At 35.3% G+C, this 13,806-nt stretch overlaps 2 protein-coding genes across 2 annotated transcripts; one reads left to right on the top strand and one right to left on the bottom strand.

Annotated features, from left to right (window-relative positions):
* The first annotated feature begins 546 nt into the window (after positions 1 to 546).
* On the top strand, positions 547 to 5,782 carry LOC129290200 (casein kinase 1-like protein HD16). Its single transcript, XM_054926915.1, has 17 exons — positions 547 to 895; positions 976 to 1,409; positions 2,151 to 2,282; positions 2,380 to 2,453; positions 2,585 to 2,654; positions 2,786 to 2,841; positions 2,945 to 3,016; positions 3,235 to 3,329; positions 3,415 to 3,481; positions 3,587 to 3,716; positions 3,793 to 4,011; positions 4,094 to 4,227; positions 4,521 to 4,695; positions 4,857 to 4,947; positions 5,032 to 5,189; positions 5,285 to 5,473; positions 5,570 to 5,782. The coding sequence occupies exons 2-17, from the start codon at positions 984 to 986 to the stop codon at positions 5,627 to 5,629; spliced, it is 2,148 nt and encodes a 715-aa protein (XP_054782890.1). The 5' UTR covers positions 547 to 895; positions 976 to 983; the 3' UTR covers positions 5,630 to 5,782.
* Positions 5,783 to 9,096: 3,314 nt separating this feature from the next.
* LOC129291574 (1-aminocyclopropane-1-carboxylate oxidase 1) lies at positions 9,097 to 12,314 on the bottom strand. Its single transcript, XM_054929028.1, has 3 exons — positions 11,501 to 12,314; positions 10,399 to 10,750; positions 9,097 to 9,410 (listed from the first exon to the last, which is right to left on the bottom strand). The coding sequence occupies exons 1-3, from the start codon at positions 12,049 to 12,051 to the stop codon at positions 9,186 to 9,188; spliced, it is 1,128 nt and encodes a 375-aa protein (XP_054785003.1). The 5' UTR covers positions 12,052 to 12,314; the 3' UTR covers positions 9,097 to 9,185.
* Positions 12,315 to 13,806: the final 1,492 nt, after the last annotated feature.

The raw sequence follows: 13,806 nt of genomic DNA, 5'->3' as shown, positions 1-13,806 counted from the left end.
TATAATGTGATTAAAAAATAAAAAATTATTTTTTAAAAAAATGCTAGTCTACAGGCCAAACTAGCTATTTTATGAGTTGGGCTAGCCCAGACCAATTTAAAAAATGAGCTAATTTATTTAATTCAATCCGTCAAATTTTGAGAGTTAAACGGGCTAGCCTGTGAGTTCAACCTGTTTTCCTAACTCTACATCTAAATAGCCAATATATATTAATTATAAAAAATTTAATATTAAATTGGATCCTTTAAATTAAATTGAATATCATATTAAATTTTTATTTTTAAAATATAATATATAATAATAAATTAAATTTGGATTATCAAAAAAATTTAAATAATTCAAATCTTATCAGAGCTAGAGCACCCAAACTGGTCCGAATGAGTTTCCCTTTCAAATGATAGTTTTTTTAAGCCCTTTTCTAGCCGTATGATTAAGACCATCAACGGTCTCGAGCGAACGTCAGGGAAATACACAAGCACATTACACACATAACTACATTCATTCATGCTTTTTTTTTTTTTTCGCCCCCTGGCACAGAGTATATTATATAAAAATTAATTTGCTGTGTTCTCGTTCCCTGGAAGTAATCAAGCATTTCCCCCAGTCCATCTCTATCTCGTTACCCTTCCACGCCTTGATTCCTTCATTTTCAGTGTAATCGTTTCGAAAACCCTAATTTGGATGCCACGATCCGCTGTTTGCAGATTGTGGGGTTCCAGATATTCTAGAGGAAAAACACCGGAACCTGTTTGATGCATTAGTTGGACTGGTCGAATTTCCTTCATTGCAGTGCTGCATTTTGGTTTTGGCCGGAATTGACAGGGTCTGAATCGAATATCTGAAAGTTTTTGTTCGAGTTTTTGGTGCTGGATTTGGCGGGTGTCGTCGGAAGGAGGTATAGTAACTTGGCGCCGCAAAATTTCTATTTTTTTAATATTTTATTTGGTATTCCTGAGAGTGGGATGAGATTTGAAGGATGAACGATGCCGGTGCTGCGTAGTGGAGTGCGCAGGGGCCGAATAGCAGCGAAGCAACAGCAAGAGAAGCAGCCTAATCCGATCGAAGAAGGCGAAGCGATTGCAACGAGGACAAGGAGGAGAAGGGCGGCGGCGGCGGCGAAGGATAACAAGCAACTGAAACAGCAACAGAAGCAGGTAGTGGTGGATGCGGTCAATGACAACGTAGTTGTCCCGGCCAAGGAGGAGGAGGCGAAAAGGGGTTTGGACGAAGCTCTTCTCCGTATTGGCACCACAGGTGGTGGGGCCAGTGGTGGTGTGGTTGGCGACTGCGGAGAGGAGAAGGAAGAGATAGAGGAGAAGAAAATGGGTGATCAGGATAGTGGAGCTCGGAGCAACGATAAGGCCAATGTTGGTGAAGATGAGGGGAACACCGCTCCTGTCCCTGAGAGGGTATGAGGTCTAACGCATTATAAGCACTTTGTTGTGGACACTTTTAAAAGAGGAGCCCCTTTAAAGCGATAATTTGAATTAGATAGGCAGATTTTGGATTTTTCAGTGTTCATACAATGCATGTTAGCGTTCCTGTTGTGTAAATGCGATTGCTTCTGACTACTGAGTGTTACTTTTGTCTCATGATCAAATACCCGATTCATCCATCCATGCCTTATGATTAAATGGATGCCGCGATTTGTCTCTAGTTTTAGGCGTAAACCAGAAGTTGTGTTTTCTTTAACTGCAGTGTTTCCAATGACCGAGAAAGACTAAAAGTCAAACACTTATGAACACTCAATTTCGGTTTGTTATTTTCCCATTGGGTTGAAGGGACAAGAGGCCGTTTGCTCACATGTAATTATGATTTACAAATTGCAACTGCCTATAAGTGAAAGTCAAGTTACTTTTGGGGCTCGAAAATTACGTCTGGGGTTTTGTAGCACATGTCTAAAGTCTAAACATGCTGTGGGTCTGTACGTGGGGGAATTAATAGTGAACTTTCTGACATTGAAAGCATTTATATTGAGCAGTCTCTTTTCTCATATATATATATATATATATTAGTTGCAGGATTAAAGGTCATGAATTGTTTTCTGGTTTATAATTACCCTTTTTTCTGGGAGTTACCTTCTCTGTAATTTCCCTTTTTCTGACTGTTTTAATTATGATGTGTGTCTGTTTTACTTGTTATGGTGACAGGTTCAAGTCGGTGGTTCCCCTTGGTATAAGATAGAGAAAAAACTGGGGAAGGGTGGATTTGGACAAGTATATGTTGGTCACCGTGTTAATGGTGTAAATATGAATGAGAGAACTGGACCTGGAGCTGTGGAGGTATAGTTGTCCTGCCATTATTGAATGAGAAGTGATATCTTTGCGTTTTTCTGTTTGTTTAATGTCTGAAGACCTCAGATTTTATCTTCTTCCTCAGGTTGCATTGAAATTTGAGCATAGAAGTAGTAAAGGATGTAACTATGGGCCACCACATGAATGGCAAGTATACAAGTGAGTGACATGATTGATTCTTTCATGGCTCCCCTTTGTTGATTCTTAATTCTTTGTTTCTCTAGTTATTTGTGGAGTGGATTGATGTTTATGATTGATTTTATAATAAGAATATTTTTCAATTTGTTCAGCACTCTAGGTGGTAGTCATGGTGTGCCAAGAGTACACTACAAGGGCAGGCAAGGTGACTATTATATCATGGTATGTGACTTGGCCATCTTGTTTATTAGCTGATTCTAAAGTTTTGGATGGCTAATTTAGTTTTCTTCTATCTGGTTTCACCTTTCTCCTTGTTTGAAAAATGCCTGTACTTAAGACCTTTACGCTTACAGGTTATGGATATGCTGGGACCTAGCTTGTGGGATGTCTGGAATAATAACTCTCATTCGTGAGTTTATTGAATATTAGCTGGCATATATGTACAAATTGTATGCTCTGTACTGTTTTTTTATATTTTCAGTTGCTAAGTTTATTTGGTTATTCAATTTCAGAATGTCCACTGAAATGGTTGCGTGTATTGCCATTGAAGCAATATCCATATTGGAGAAGATGCACTCGCGCGGGTAATTCCCTCTATTTTACCTTCTGAGACATTTTCACTCTCTTAATGTCTACCATATGGAGTTTTGTTTTTATTTCCTGTGGTTAGGGGTGGTTCTGCTTGCTTATCTCTCTGTATCAGACTATCGGTGGCTCAATGTGTGTGTGTGTTTTAAAATAGATGCAGTATTTCCTATTCTTTCAGCTTTTTGATGGATCGATATCTATTCAAATACTGTAGGTATGTGCATGGGGATGTGAAGCCTGAAAATTTTCTGCTCGGTTCTCCAGGGACCCCAGACGAGAAAAGATTGTTTCTTGTTGATCTTGGATTAGGTATTTTTTAAGTATTATCTATCAATTAGTGTTTTGTCTCTTTCCCATTTTAATGGAGCATTTAATAAATGTTTTTGGCCAATAGCTTCTAGATGGCGGGATAATTCAACAGGTGTACATGTGGAATATGACCAAAGGCCAGATGTTTTTAGGTAGAATTGATTGAACTTGAACCATTTAAGATATTTAACGTAACTTGACTTTTCTATATTCATATTAACTTATTGTTTCTTGGCTCATGATATTCCATTTGTTAGGGGCACTGTCCGCTATGCTAGTGTGCATGCACATTTAGGGAGAACTGCCAGCAGGAGGGATGATCTGGAATCCCTTGCTTATACGTTGATTTTCCTTCTTCGAGGTCGTCTTCCTTGGCAGGGGTTCCAGGTTGGACATTTTTAAATTAGTTTCCATGTTCTTATGCCTCCATTCAGATCCTCAGTCTTTAGCATGTTTTTCTCAGGGAGAAAACAAAGGGTTTTTTGTTTGCAAGAAGAAGATGGGAACAACTCCAGAGTGCCTGTGTTGCTTCTGCCCTCAGCCTTTTAGGCTTTTTGTTGAACATGTAGTAAATTTGAAGTTTGACGAAGATCCTAACTATGCAAAATATATTTCTCTGTTTGATGGGATTGTTGGTCCAAATCCTGACATTAGACCCATAAATACAGAAGGTGCACAAAAGGTACTGATGATCCTTCACTATTTCTAGTTTGAATTTTATGAGGTTAACATTGAATTCTAAGCTATCATTATTCTGTGTGAAGCTAATTGGTCATAAGAGAGGTCGGTTGGCTATGGAAGAAGAGGACGATGAGCAACCAAAAAAGAAGTTCCGAATGGGTCTCCCAGCAACACAATGGATAAGTATATACAATGCTCGCAGACCTATGAAACAAAGGTATGTGCCTATAAGTCGTAGGCCATGCTATGCAGTATGCATGCACTACTTTCTGGCATTGTGGCACTTATAAATTGATACAATGAGACATTCTGCGTTTATTTATCTAATTGTAGTCTCTGTGAATTATTGTTTTACTGGTTTGACAGTGTGTGAACTTTGTTCTGCAAGACTGCGCTGCTTGTTTGTTTATTTGTCGGATGTTGTTGTTTTCATTACAATTCTCTATTTATTTAAATTATTTAATATAAAGAATTGTTTGTGCCTGAGGATTGCTTGTTTTTGCATTGCAGATATCACTACAATGTGTCAGATGTAAGGCTTTCCCAGCACATTGAAAAGGGAAATGAGGATGGCTTGTATATAAGCAGTGTCGCTTCTTGTTCAAACCTGTGGGCCATAATCATGGATGCAGGCACTGGTTTCAGCGACCAAGTATATGAACTTTCTCCTCAGTTTCTCCATAAGGTGATCTAATCTGCTGGCTGAGCTTTTAATTTTTAGTGCATGGCTCATAACTTGCTAATTTTTTGTTGGTGTGAAGCTTTTGAAACGTGAACTGCTGAAGCATCCCTTTGAGGTTATTAATTAGTAGTAATTGGTAGTGTACTGTTCTTTTATGGTTGAAGGAATGGATAATGGAGCAGTGGGAAAAAAATTACTACATCAGTTCAGTTGCTGGAGCTACAAACGGGAGCTCATTAGTAATCATGTCCAAGGGTTAGTTACTCTAGTATCATCCTGTTGTGCATCAGCAAAGACTAACATTAGTTTCAGCTGATGACATAAGTTTGTGTATTCCAGGCACATCATTTGTACAGCAATCTTATAAAGTTAGTGATTCATTTCCTTTCAAGTGGATTAACAAAAAATGGAGGGAAGGCTTTTATGTTACTGCAATGGCCACCTCAGGGGTCAGATGGGGAGTAGTTATGTCACGGGGTGCCGGATTTTCTGACCAGGTCATGCTTGACTCAGCCTTTATCCTACGGGTTATACTTACAAAGCTAAGCTTCGTTGCAAAAATAACCAATTATTGATGCCCTATTAATTTCAGGTGGTTGAACTGGATTTCCTTTATCCCAGCGAAGGGATTCACAAGCGTTGGGATCATGGATACCGCATAACAGCGACTGCTGCAACTTGGGACCAGGCCGCCTTTGTGCTCAGTGTGCCGAGGAGGAAGCCTGCCGATGAAACACAGGAAACCCTCAGGACTACGGTTTTTCCTAGTACGCATGTTAAGGTGGATCGTTTGTTATTTCCTAGTTTGCGTTTAATCTTTTGTTTGTAGGTTTTTGAGGTATGGTGTGTGAGAACGTGTTATGATGGGTTTTTGCAGGAGAAATGGGCAAAGAACCTTTACATTGCATCAGTTTGCTATGGGCGAACTGTTTCTTGATGACTAAATGTGAAGTGGCTTGGTCAGAGGCTCCAAGAAATTTTGTTGACTAAGCTTGTAATCATTGCGATGTAGAAAAGCTTCATCAAAAACCTTACTATGCCAATCGTGTGAAGTTCTGTTTTGATGTCAATGATTAGTTTCATGGCCATATGGACAAGGAATTTCTTACCCTCACCCCTTCTTCTTCTTCATTAGGGTTCATAATAAAACCAGGCCGGGCGGAGGTGAGGCGGGAAACTAGTAGTTAAACCTGACCGTTTTAGGCTTCTTTTTTGACCAAAATTGTGACGTCTGCAGTTTAGTTAGTTAACGTGATTAAAAGATGTTAATGAATCTACGCATGCTTTGAAATTTTGTCGAATTTTCAAAAGGTCAACTAGATATATGTAATTGCCAACTACAATCCACCTATGTTTGAAAAAATAAATAATAATTTGAATAATTATTAGCACTTTTGTTCCAATAATTTTATGTTTTTAAAAATTAAACTTAATCCATTACTCTTTCTGTTTCTTATTATAAGGCTTGCCTAGTTACCTCACCAAAAGCAAGGAGAGTGGTTGAGTCATTAATTTTGATTGAAAATATAAATTTTTTATTTTATTTTTATTTAAATGAAAAAAAAAATTAAATTTGTATTACATTTTTTTCATAATTAATAAATTGAAATAAGAATAATATTAACAAAATATAATTAATATTTCACCGGATACTTTACATTAATGATCAAAAAATTCTTATAAAAAGCACATTATAATAGGGACTAAGACAGTAGTATTTAAAAGTATAACATTTATTTTTCATTGATAAGATAAACAGTGCTAAAATTAAATGACAAAAAAAAATACTTCATAGAATTGAAAAACTAAACTGAAATTTTATGTAAAGTTAGAAAATCAAAACTGCATTATTTATTTATAAATTGCTGATTGCTTCTGTGTCTATATAGTAATAATTTTTGGAGTATTCCAAAAGTGGAACACAAGGGAAAACAATAACACTCTATTATTTTCAAAGAACCAATAAGTAATAAGGAGATTTAACAATTAAAAAAAGAATGCAAATAACAATGATAAAAATTATGAATTAGCCAATCAAACAAGCACCAAAGATTAGGATTCACCTATTGTGATAGTTTACTCTAATTTAGTTAATTAGTTTCTCTTTATTTGTAGTTACAATTATTACTAAAATATTCTAATTACCTCTCAGTATGTTAGGGTATATTTATCTAAGGTTAAATTAGTTCTTATTAATCCTATTAAGACAATGAATAAACCATGAAACTGCAATTTAAGTCACCATACATCTTAAATTATCTCTAATTTAGTTATCCATATCTATCTCTCTATGTCTAAATTAATTCTTCACCTCTCAATTCAACCCATAGATAGATTATATAGTGGCCGTTTTATATAAAAAAGTAATTAAGACAAGAAAGATAAATATAAATATAGACAATAAATTTTCATAGACAAAAAATTAAGTTCAATAGGAAAAATAAATAAAACAAAATAAACCAGCAAAATCCATCTTAATTAGGTTACATCCTATCTTAATTGAGAGCTTAGAAACAACTCATAGAGTTCAAATTAAAATTATAAATAAAGGACATAAACAAAATCTACAGGAAAAGAGGGAAACTGTCAATTTTTTTTTTAAAAAAACCCTTCCAATATTTGTAATATACATTTTAGCCTTAGGATATGAGATTGGATAATTTGAGAGGTTTTTGAAATGTTTAGTTATAATTATTTCATCTCTCTTTGGCTTAGAATCTGGATAGATCATGCCTAAATTTTATCTCATTCTTTAATATATCCAATATCTAATTCCCCTGATTGTCTTCTTTTATTTTTCTTCTTCAATTATTTTTTTTTGGTTGCATGATACAAAAACAAGAAGATACAAGTAAATTTTAGAATAAAGTTTTTTATTTAGTTTATAATTAAGTGACAAGGAAAAAGTATATAAAATTAATAAATATAATCCAAAATTTATACGTATTTATATGCAAAATATGCCTTTTATCCATTGCAAATAGTGCTACACAGCTTGTCATATTGGGTATTGGGCTGGCCACCCTAATTGGGCGCCAAATTATGAGCTGATTTGGTGTCATTCTGTTTGAGTAATATCAAAAACAGCGAAAATGACATGATTTATCAATTAGCAACAAAGCGTTTCCCGTCAATGATTTATTTTGGTTGTTTTAAATTGGAGCTGTAGCATTTGTGATTTTGTGCCCTGTCCTTATAAATGCCATCACATATTGAATTGGAATCCAGTGACTATATTTAATATGGGTAATGAATATTTATATCATCTGAGCTATTAGAATCCAGGTCAATAATTTAAATAAACTCACTTATTCATTAATCTCAAATGAAGTCTAAGTCCGTGATCATTGATTTAAATTTTAAAAGTTCAAATCTTACAGGCACATACAGTCGTTAAATCCAAATTCTCATATATTTCAACTGTTCAGCTTATTTAGGTAATTAGGTTGTTTGAAATTGGAACACTTCATCTGTGAAACCCACATGTTACTTTCTCTCTCTTTGTTTTTTTTATTTGATAAAACTTTCCCTCATCTTTCTTGTAACATCTATTTTTCATGGTCTTTATTATGAGGCATTTTATAAGTGTCATAAAATTTTACGCCCAAATAGATTTTATTCTACATTCATTAACTAACTAAACAACCTCTTAATTACTTATTATTAGAAAAAATTTTAGATAGATTGAATGTACCACGTCATTTGTATTTTATTCAATAAAAATATGTCATTTAGATGTCATTAAATATAAATTCATTATGATATTAATAATAAGAGAGAGAGAAAAAATAATAAATTAAATGTGGATGCTGTTATAAAAAAAATCAATTAAAAAAATGCCACACAAAATTTTATTTAGATTATTTATAACATTTTAATTGGACAGATTGTGTGTGTGTGTTTGGGTCGTTAAAAGCAAGATGAATTCAAACACGAAACAGCCAGGTCATGCTAATCTACTCAATATGATCAACCAGGTTAAGCGTTACTTCACTAAACTGCAGTTACTTGGAAGTAAAGTTATTTAAACATAATCAATTGGGTCAAACGGATTATAGCCTCTTAAACATGAAATTTTGAGTTCAAATATGTGTAAAAGCAGAAAATATATTTAGAAGAGGTACCTATAATTAGATTTAACAAAACTCGAATATGATCCAACCAAATAACCATATAAAAAATAATAATTTCAATAAGCTTGTAATTATAAAGTGTTTGGAATGATGTTAGTAATCCCACAACTTTTTTTTTTTCAATAGAATTTTCAAAGCACTTAGATATGGAAGCAACTTTTTTCTTCTTCTACGTTCTATGCCTTGGAGAGCGCCATATTGATTCCCCGTCCGAGCAATTCTTTATTAAAATTAATATTTATTATGCTCTATATATGAAGAAGACTCTCAATAATCTTTGTAATCACCACATATAAATAGATATGACTCGTGTAATTTGTACTGAACTGTGCACAACAATTCTCCAAAACAAGATTGTGATCAACATTTCTTGTAGACAAAAATGAAGAATTGGAAGATTAGGGTCAGAATTATAGCTAACAAAGCTTGCTGGCCAAATGATATAGTTCTTTCCTTTTTGGATGGAGAACTGTTTCTGTTGCTTGGAGGAGAATAAAGGAAAGCTATTGAAATACTGTCATGATCTTTCTCTCCTTTCAAGATTGGCCTTCCAATCACCTGCTTGTAGAGCCCACCACTTGTTGCCTGTAACGAGAAAACCACCCCCACGAAAAAAAAAAAAAAAAATTTGTTAATTAAGAGATAGAACAGTGTGATTTGTCACCATTTTGTTTACTCATGAATTGGGGTCCCTCGTGTTTACTATATCACATTATGACGCTACCCCAATTAGCTGTCATTATATATTAAAATAATGAACAAAAAGATCCTAATGATCATGTACCATGTAATAAAGTCGACATAAAAGCAGCTTAAAGCATTATGTTTGTATTTCAATTAAAGGTGAAATCTAATTATATGCACGAGGACAAACTTATTTACTTCTTTTTCTCGCTAATCAAGGGGATACTACCATGTTCCATTCCACCCCTTTATTCCATTACTGAAGAGAATTATATTAAAATCCATGGAAAAAATTATAGTTTGTAGTTTCTAGAATTTTAGTCAATTTGAATCAAGGTTTGTGTAGATTCTTTTTTTTTTTTTTTTTGAAAAACACCTTCAAATCTCACACAAAAAGTCTAAATACAAAAATATCTCAAGAAATGATAAAATTATCTCGAAATCTCATGTCTTTTATTGAAATTGTCAATTTATCATATTAAAGTTACCATTTACTATTGAATAGTTGGTAGTAAAGTTATTCAATTAACAATTAAGTAGTAATAATTAACAACTATTTAATAGTTGTTGATAACTTCAGTAAATAACGTGCTGTGATTTTAAAATAATTGTGATTTCATGGAACTTTTCTTGTTAAGATTGCTTGCATGGGACTGCTAGTGAATTTTTTTAGATTTTTATTTCCACTAAGAAAATTATTGTCAACTTTAGTCAAGGTTTGTGGGAATAATAGGTTTCTAACGTAACAATGTGATAATAATGACGAATGAATAAAGTGGTGATAACGGTGAGTAAGGATATAAATTTTGAGTTAAGTTGATGAAAGCCATGTTTTTCAAGCAGATTGAAAAACAGGTAAGTACAGAGTAGAGAAGAAGTGAAAATGAACCTGGATTTGGTCTCCAACGGTGATTATAAGTGCGCCTTGTTCAGGGCAGAAAGAGAGCCAGCCTTTCTTAGAGTAAACGTGAAACTCTGAACACCCATCACATACATGCAAGCACAAGGCGTGAGAGTAATCTGTTCCTCTTATCAGCATTCTGATCACATCATATTTCAAAGAATTAGCCCATCCCTCTGCCATACTATCCTGGCTGTGCTTATAAACACAACATACTGTCCCAAATTCTTCATCATCAGTGCCACCTGTAACTAATTCTCCGGGAAAATTCTTCAACATCACCGGCAGAATTTTCTCGGCCACCTTTTCTATGCCTGACATCAGAGCTTCCATCTCCTTGCTGCAAGTAAAAGGAGAGAGATCTATCAATCACATTTCCAAGCGTGCATGTTATTCACTGTTTTGGGACATAATTAATATGTAGAGCAGAACTTTCATGATGACATGTGCTTTTCAACAGTAGAGTAGTAAAGTGATTTGCACACCAAAGGTGAAATTACAGCTTATCTGCAGGCACTTAAAATCATTATGCCCCACCTTTACTTGCTATATTTCACTATCTCTTTACTTTTTCTCTCCCTTGCTTTGCGTGTCACATAAGCTTATAATGTGTTTGTTTTTCACTTTCTATACTGTACACACCATCTGCACTACAAGATTTTTTGCTGCAACAGTTAAATTTTCAGGGATGTCCAGAGAACAAAGAAGTTTCATATGCAGGGATAGAACCTCAACTAAAGAATCCAGTTACATGAATAATTTAATATATATATATATATATTAGAGAGAGAGAGAGAATAATACTTCAATTTAAGTGCCTACGTACTTAAAACTGGATTGGTGAATCTGTTAAGATATTGATTCAGAGATTAATAATCAAAATTGTATAGCAAGGCTGTGATATGAACAAAATATTTTATTAAAGTGTCAATATATTCATTCAATAGTTTACTGGTTCTTCCTTGTATTTGAGTGTTTAAATTTGTTTTATTTCGTATCAATCAATCCTTCAATATGGTTGAATGGACGAGATTTTGAGGGTCGGATCGGTTTAGTATTGTGAAAATACAGTAACATGATTTGGTGTTACCTGAATTTTGAATATCCGATTTGCGAAATTCCCTCCATTTTCAACTTTAAGTCATGATCTCTGCACCATACGAACTCCTCGCTCAACTCACTTCCGTCCTCATCCGAATGATACTCTTCGAACCCCCACGGTTTCTCCGGCGGCGATCTCGTCACCGTCGCTCGCTTCTCCGGCGAGACCTGAAATATCGCCCGCGCAGCAACCTCCCTAGTCGAGGTCATTAATTCCCGCGGGACTCCATGATTCACCAGCTGAAAACATCCGATTCTCGCCAGAGAGTCGGAAACGACGTCGGACAATGACGCAGCGTCGTCATGATCAGAGCACAAGGATCTAAAATCAACCTTGGGAGGCGTCTCGAGGCAATTTTGTTTGGGGAAGATCTTGTCGGGAAGGATAAGGTCAGGTACACGGAGCGAGGTCTCGAGAAACTCGGTGAGAACGTCGTCGTTAGCGAAGGAGGAACGGCGGCCGGAGGCGATGGGAGAGGGCGGAGGAGCTCGGAAATCAATGGGAATGTCGGGGATGGATCGAGGTGTTGTTGCTGCCATGGAAGAAGTGGAAGGAAGACGAAGGAATGTAAAATAAGAGGTGAAAACGAATGTCGTTTAGGATTCAGGAGAAGGAGTGAGAGTGTGAATGATTTGTGAAGATGGAAAGGAAGGTGTTGGGTTTGTAAAGAAGAGGGAAAAAGTAGGAAGAAGAAGTAATGATGGCGTGTGGAGGGAATCCTAGACAGGGTACGAAAGATGACGACGTCGTTTGCTTTTCCCTCCACAGTTGCTGTCTCTGGTTCTGAATTCTGATCCTTTGCAACCATGGTGTAGTGAAAGTGAAGCTGAAGCTCATGATCATGATCATCATCGTCATCAGAGAGAGGGGCCAAACTTTGGCCCAGGCCACATGGAAGCAGCAAAGTGCCACTGCCACCTTTCGATAAAGCATGAGTCTTAGATTTCTTTACTTTTAAACATAAACATTCCACGGATAACACAGTACTACACTACTATGGATTAAATCCATACAGTCATATAGCATGTTAAAGATCGAAACGGGTGCGCTGCTATGTTATATGATTTATAAACTCGCCTGGACAGATCTGCGCAGGTGGAATCAGCGAGGTAGGCAACAATGACATAGGTGGGACCTACCCCATTCTACCTATGTCTTTTCTCCTTCTAGTTTCTTCTTTCAACATGTGAGGTTGATGAATCGAACTTTTGCAAATCCTGATTTTGAGCTTCCTCTAGCTTTAATGGATAATACAAACCTGCCCTAAGTCTTACGTCGTACATAGTAGTTAGGGGTGTCGACCGGAGTACCGTCCTGATTGGCGTTTCTCTATTCCTACACTGTTGGGACGAAACATCAAAAAGCCAAACAAAACTACACTCAGGACGGGAATGGCTTCAAGTTTAATGCAAGGACGCTCTGTCCCGAATAAGTCTATATATTATTTTTGAAAAAAAATGTGTTATTCACTTTAAATTTATGGTTATTGTAACTTAATAATTAAATTTAGTTGGCTAATTGTGCTTTATAATCATTCACTTATGTTTTTTGCATTTAAAAATTATATAATTTGATAAATGTTGTGTTACAATTAGGTTATATTTTTTAGTCTCTTTGGCTGATTTGTTCTGTTAGTTTATTATCACTTGTGGTCTTATGTTAGTTTCAAGTAAAAAAAAATGTGTGCCTAATTATTTAGAATTTTAAAATACAGATATGGTTGTAAATGTTTGTTAGTTAATTTTTATTTCTTCAACTCTCTTTCACTCTATCAATATTTTCTGGTTTTGTCCTATCATAACTGGGCTGGGATACAGGATATGATTAGTCCCGAAAATACCCAATCCATGTCAATAGTCTTGCCTGAGTTTCAGTCGCATTTGAGAAAAGGACTACGCTTCGCGAACTTTATCACGAGGCCCAATAAGCGCGCGCGTGTGGACTCGAGCGCATTTCATGCCATTGCAGAAGTACGTTACTCGTACATAGTATAGCTTACATCTTAGTACAGCTCAAAGTCTAATTATGCAATTTACATATGATTTTAATAAGTAATATTATAAGTATAATAAAATTATTCTTAATATCTACAAGTAATATATAACTTAGACGCTGAAAAGAAGGAATAAACTTGATTAAACTTTGCCATAGATATAAGATCCTTATTCATTTTTTTTTCCTTTCTAATTAACAAGTAACACCTAACTATTATTTCACATTTGTAGATTGATATGCGGCTACATATAGATATATATAGACACACACACACATTGTAGAGACTTGAGAGGACTTTT

Source organism: Prosopis cineraria, unplaced genomic scaffold (genome assembly GCF_029017545.1).
Source record: "Prosopis cineraria cultivar Desert tree isolate PC_DT_omini unplaced genomic scaffold, ASM2901754v1 PC13, whole genome shotgun sequence".
Lineage (NCBI taxonomy): Eukaryota > Viridiplantae > Streptophyta > Magnoliopsida > Fabales > Fabaceae > Prosopis > Prosopis cineraria.
The sequence above is the reverse complement of the archived record's forward strand: the minus strand, read 5'-3'. Positions and strand labels throughout refer to the sequence as shown.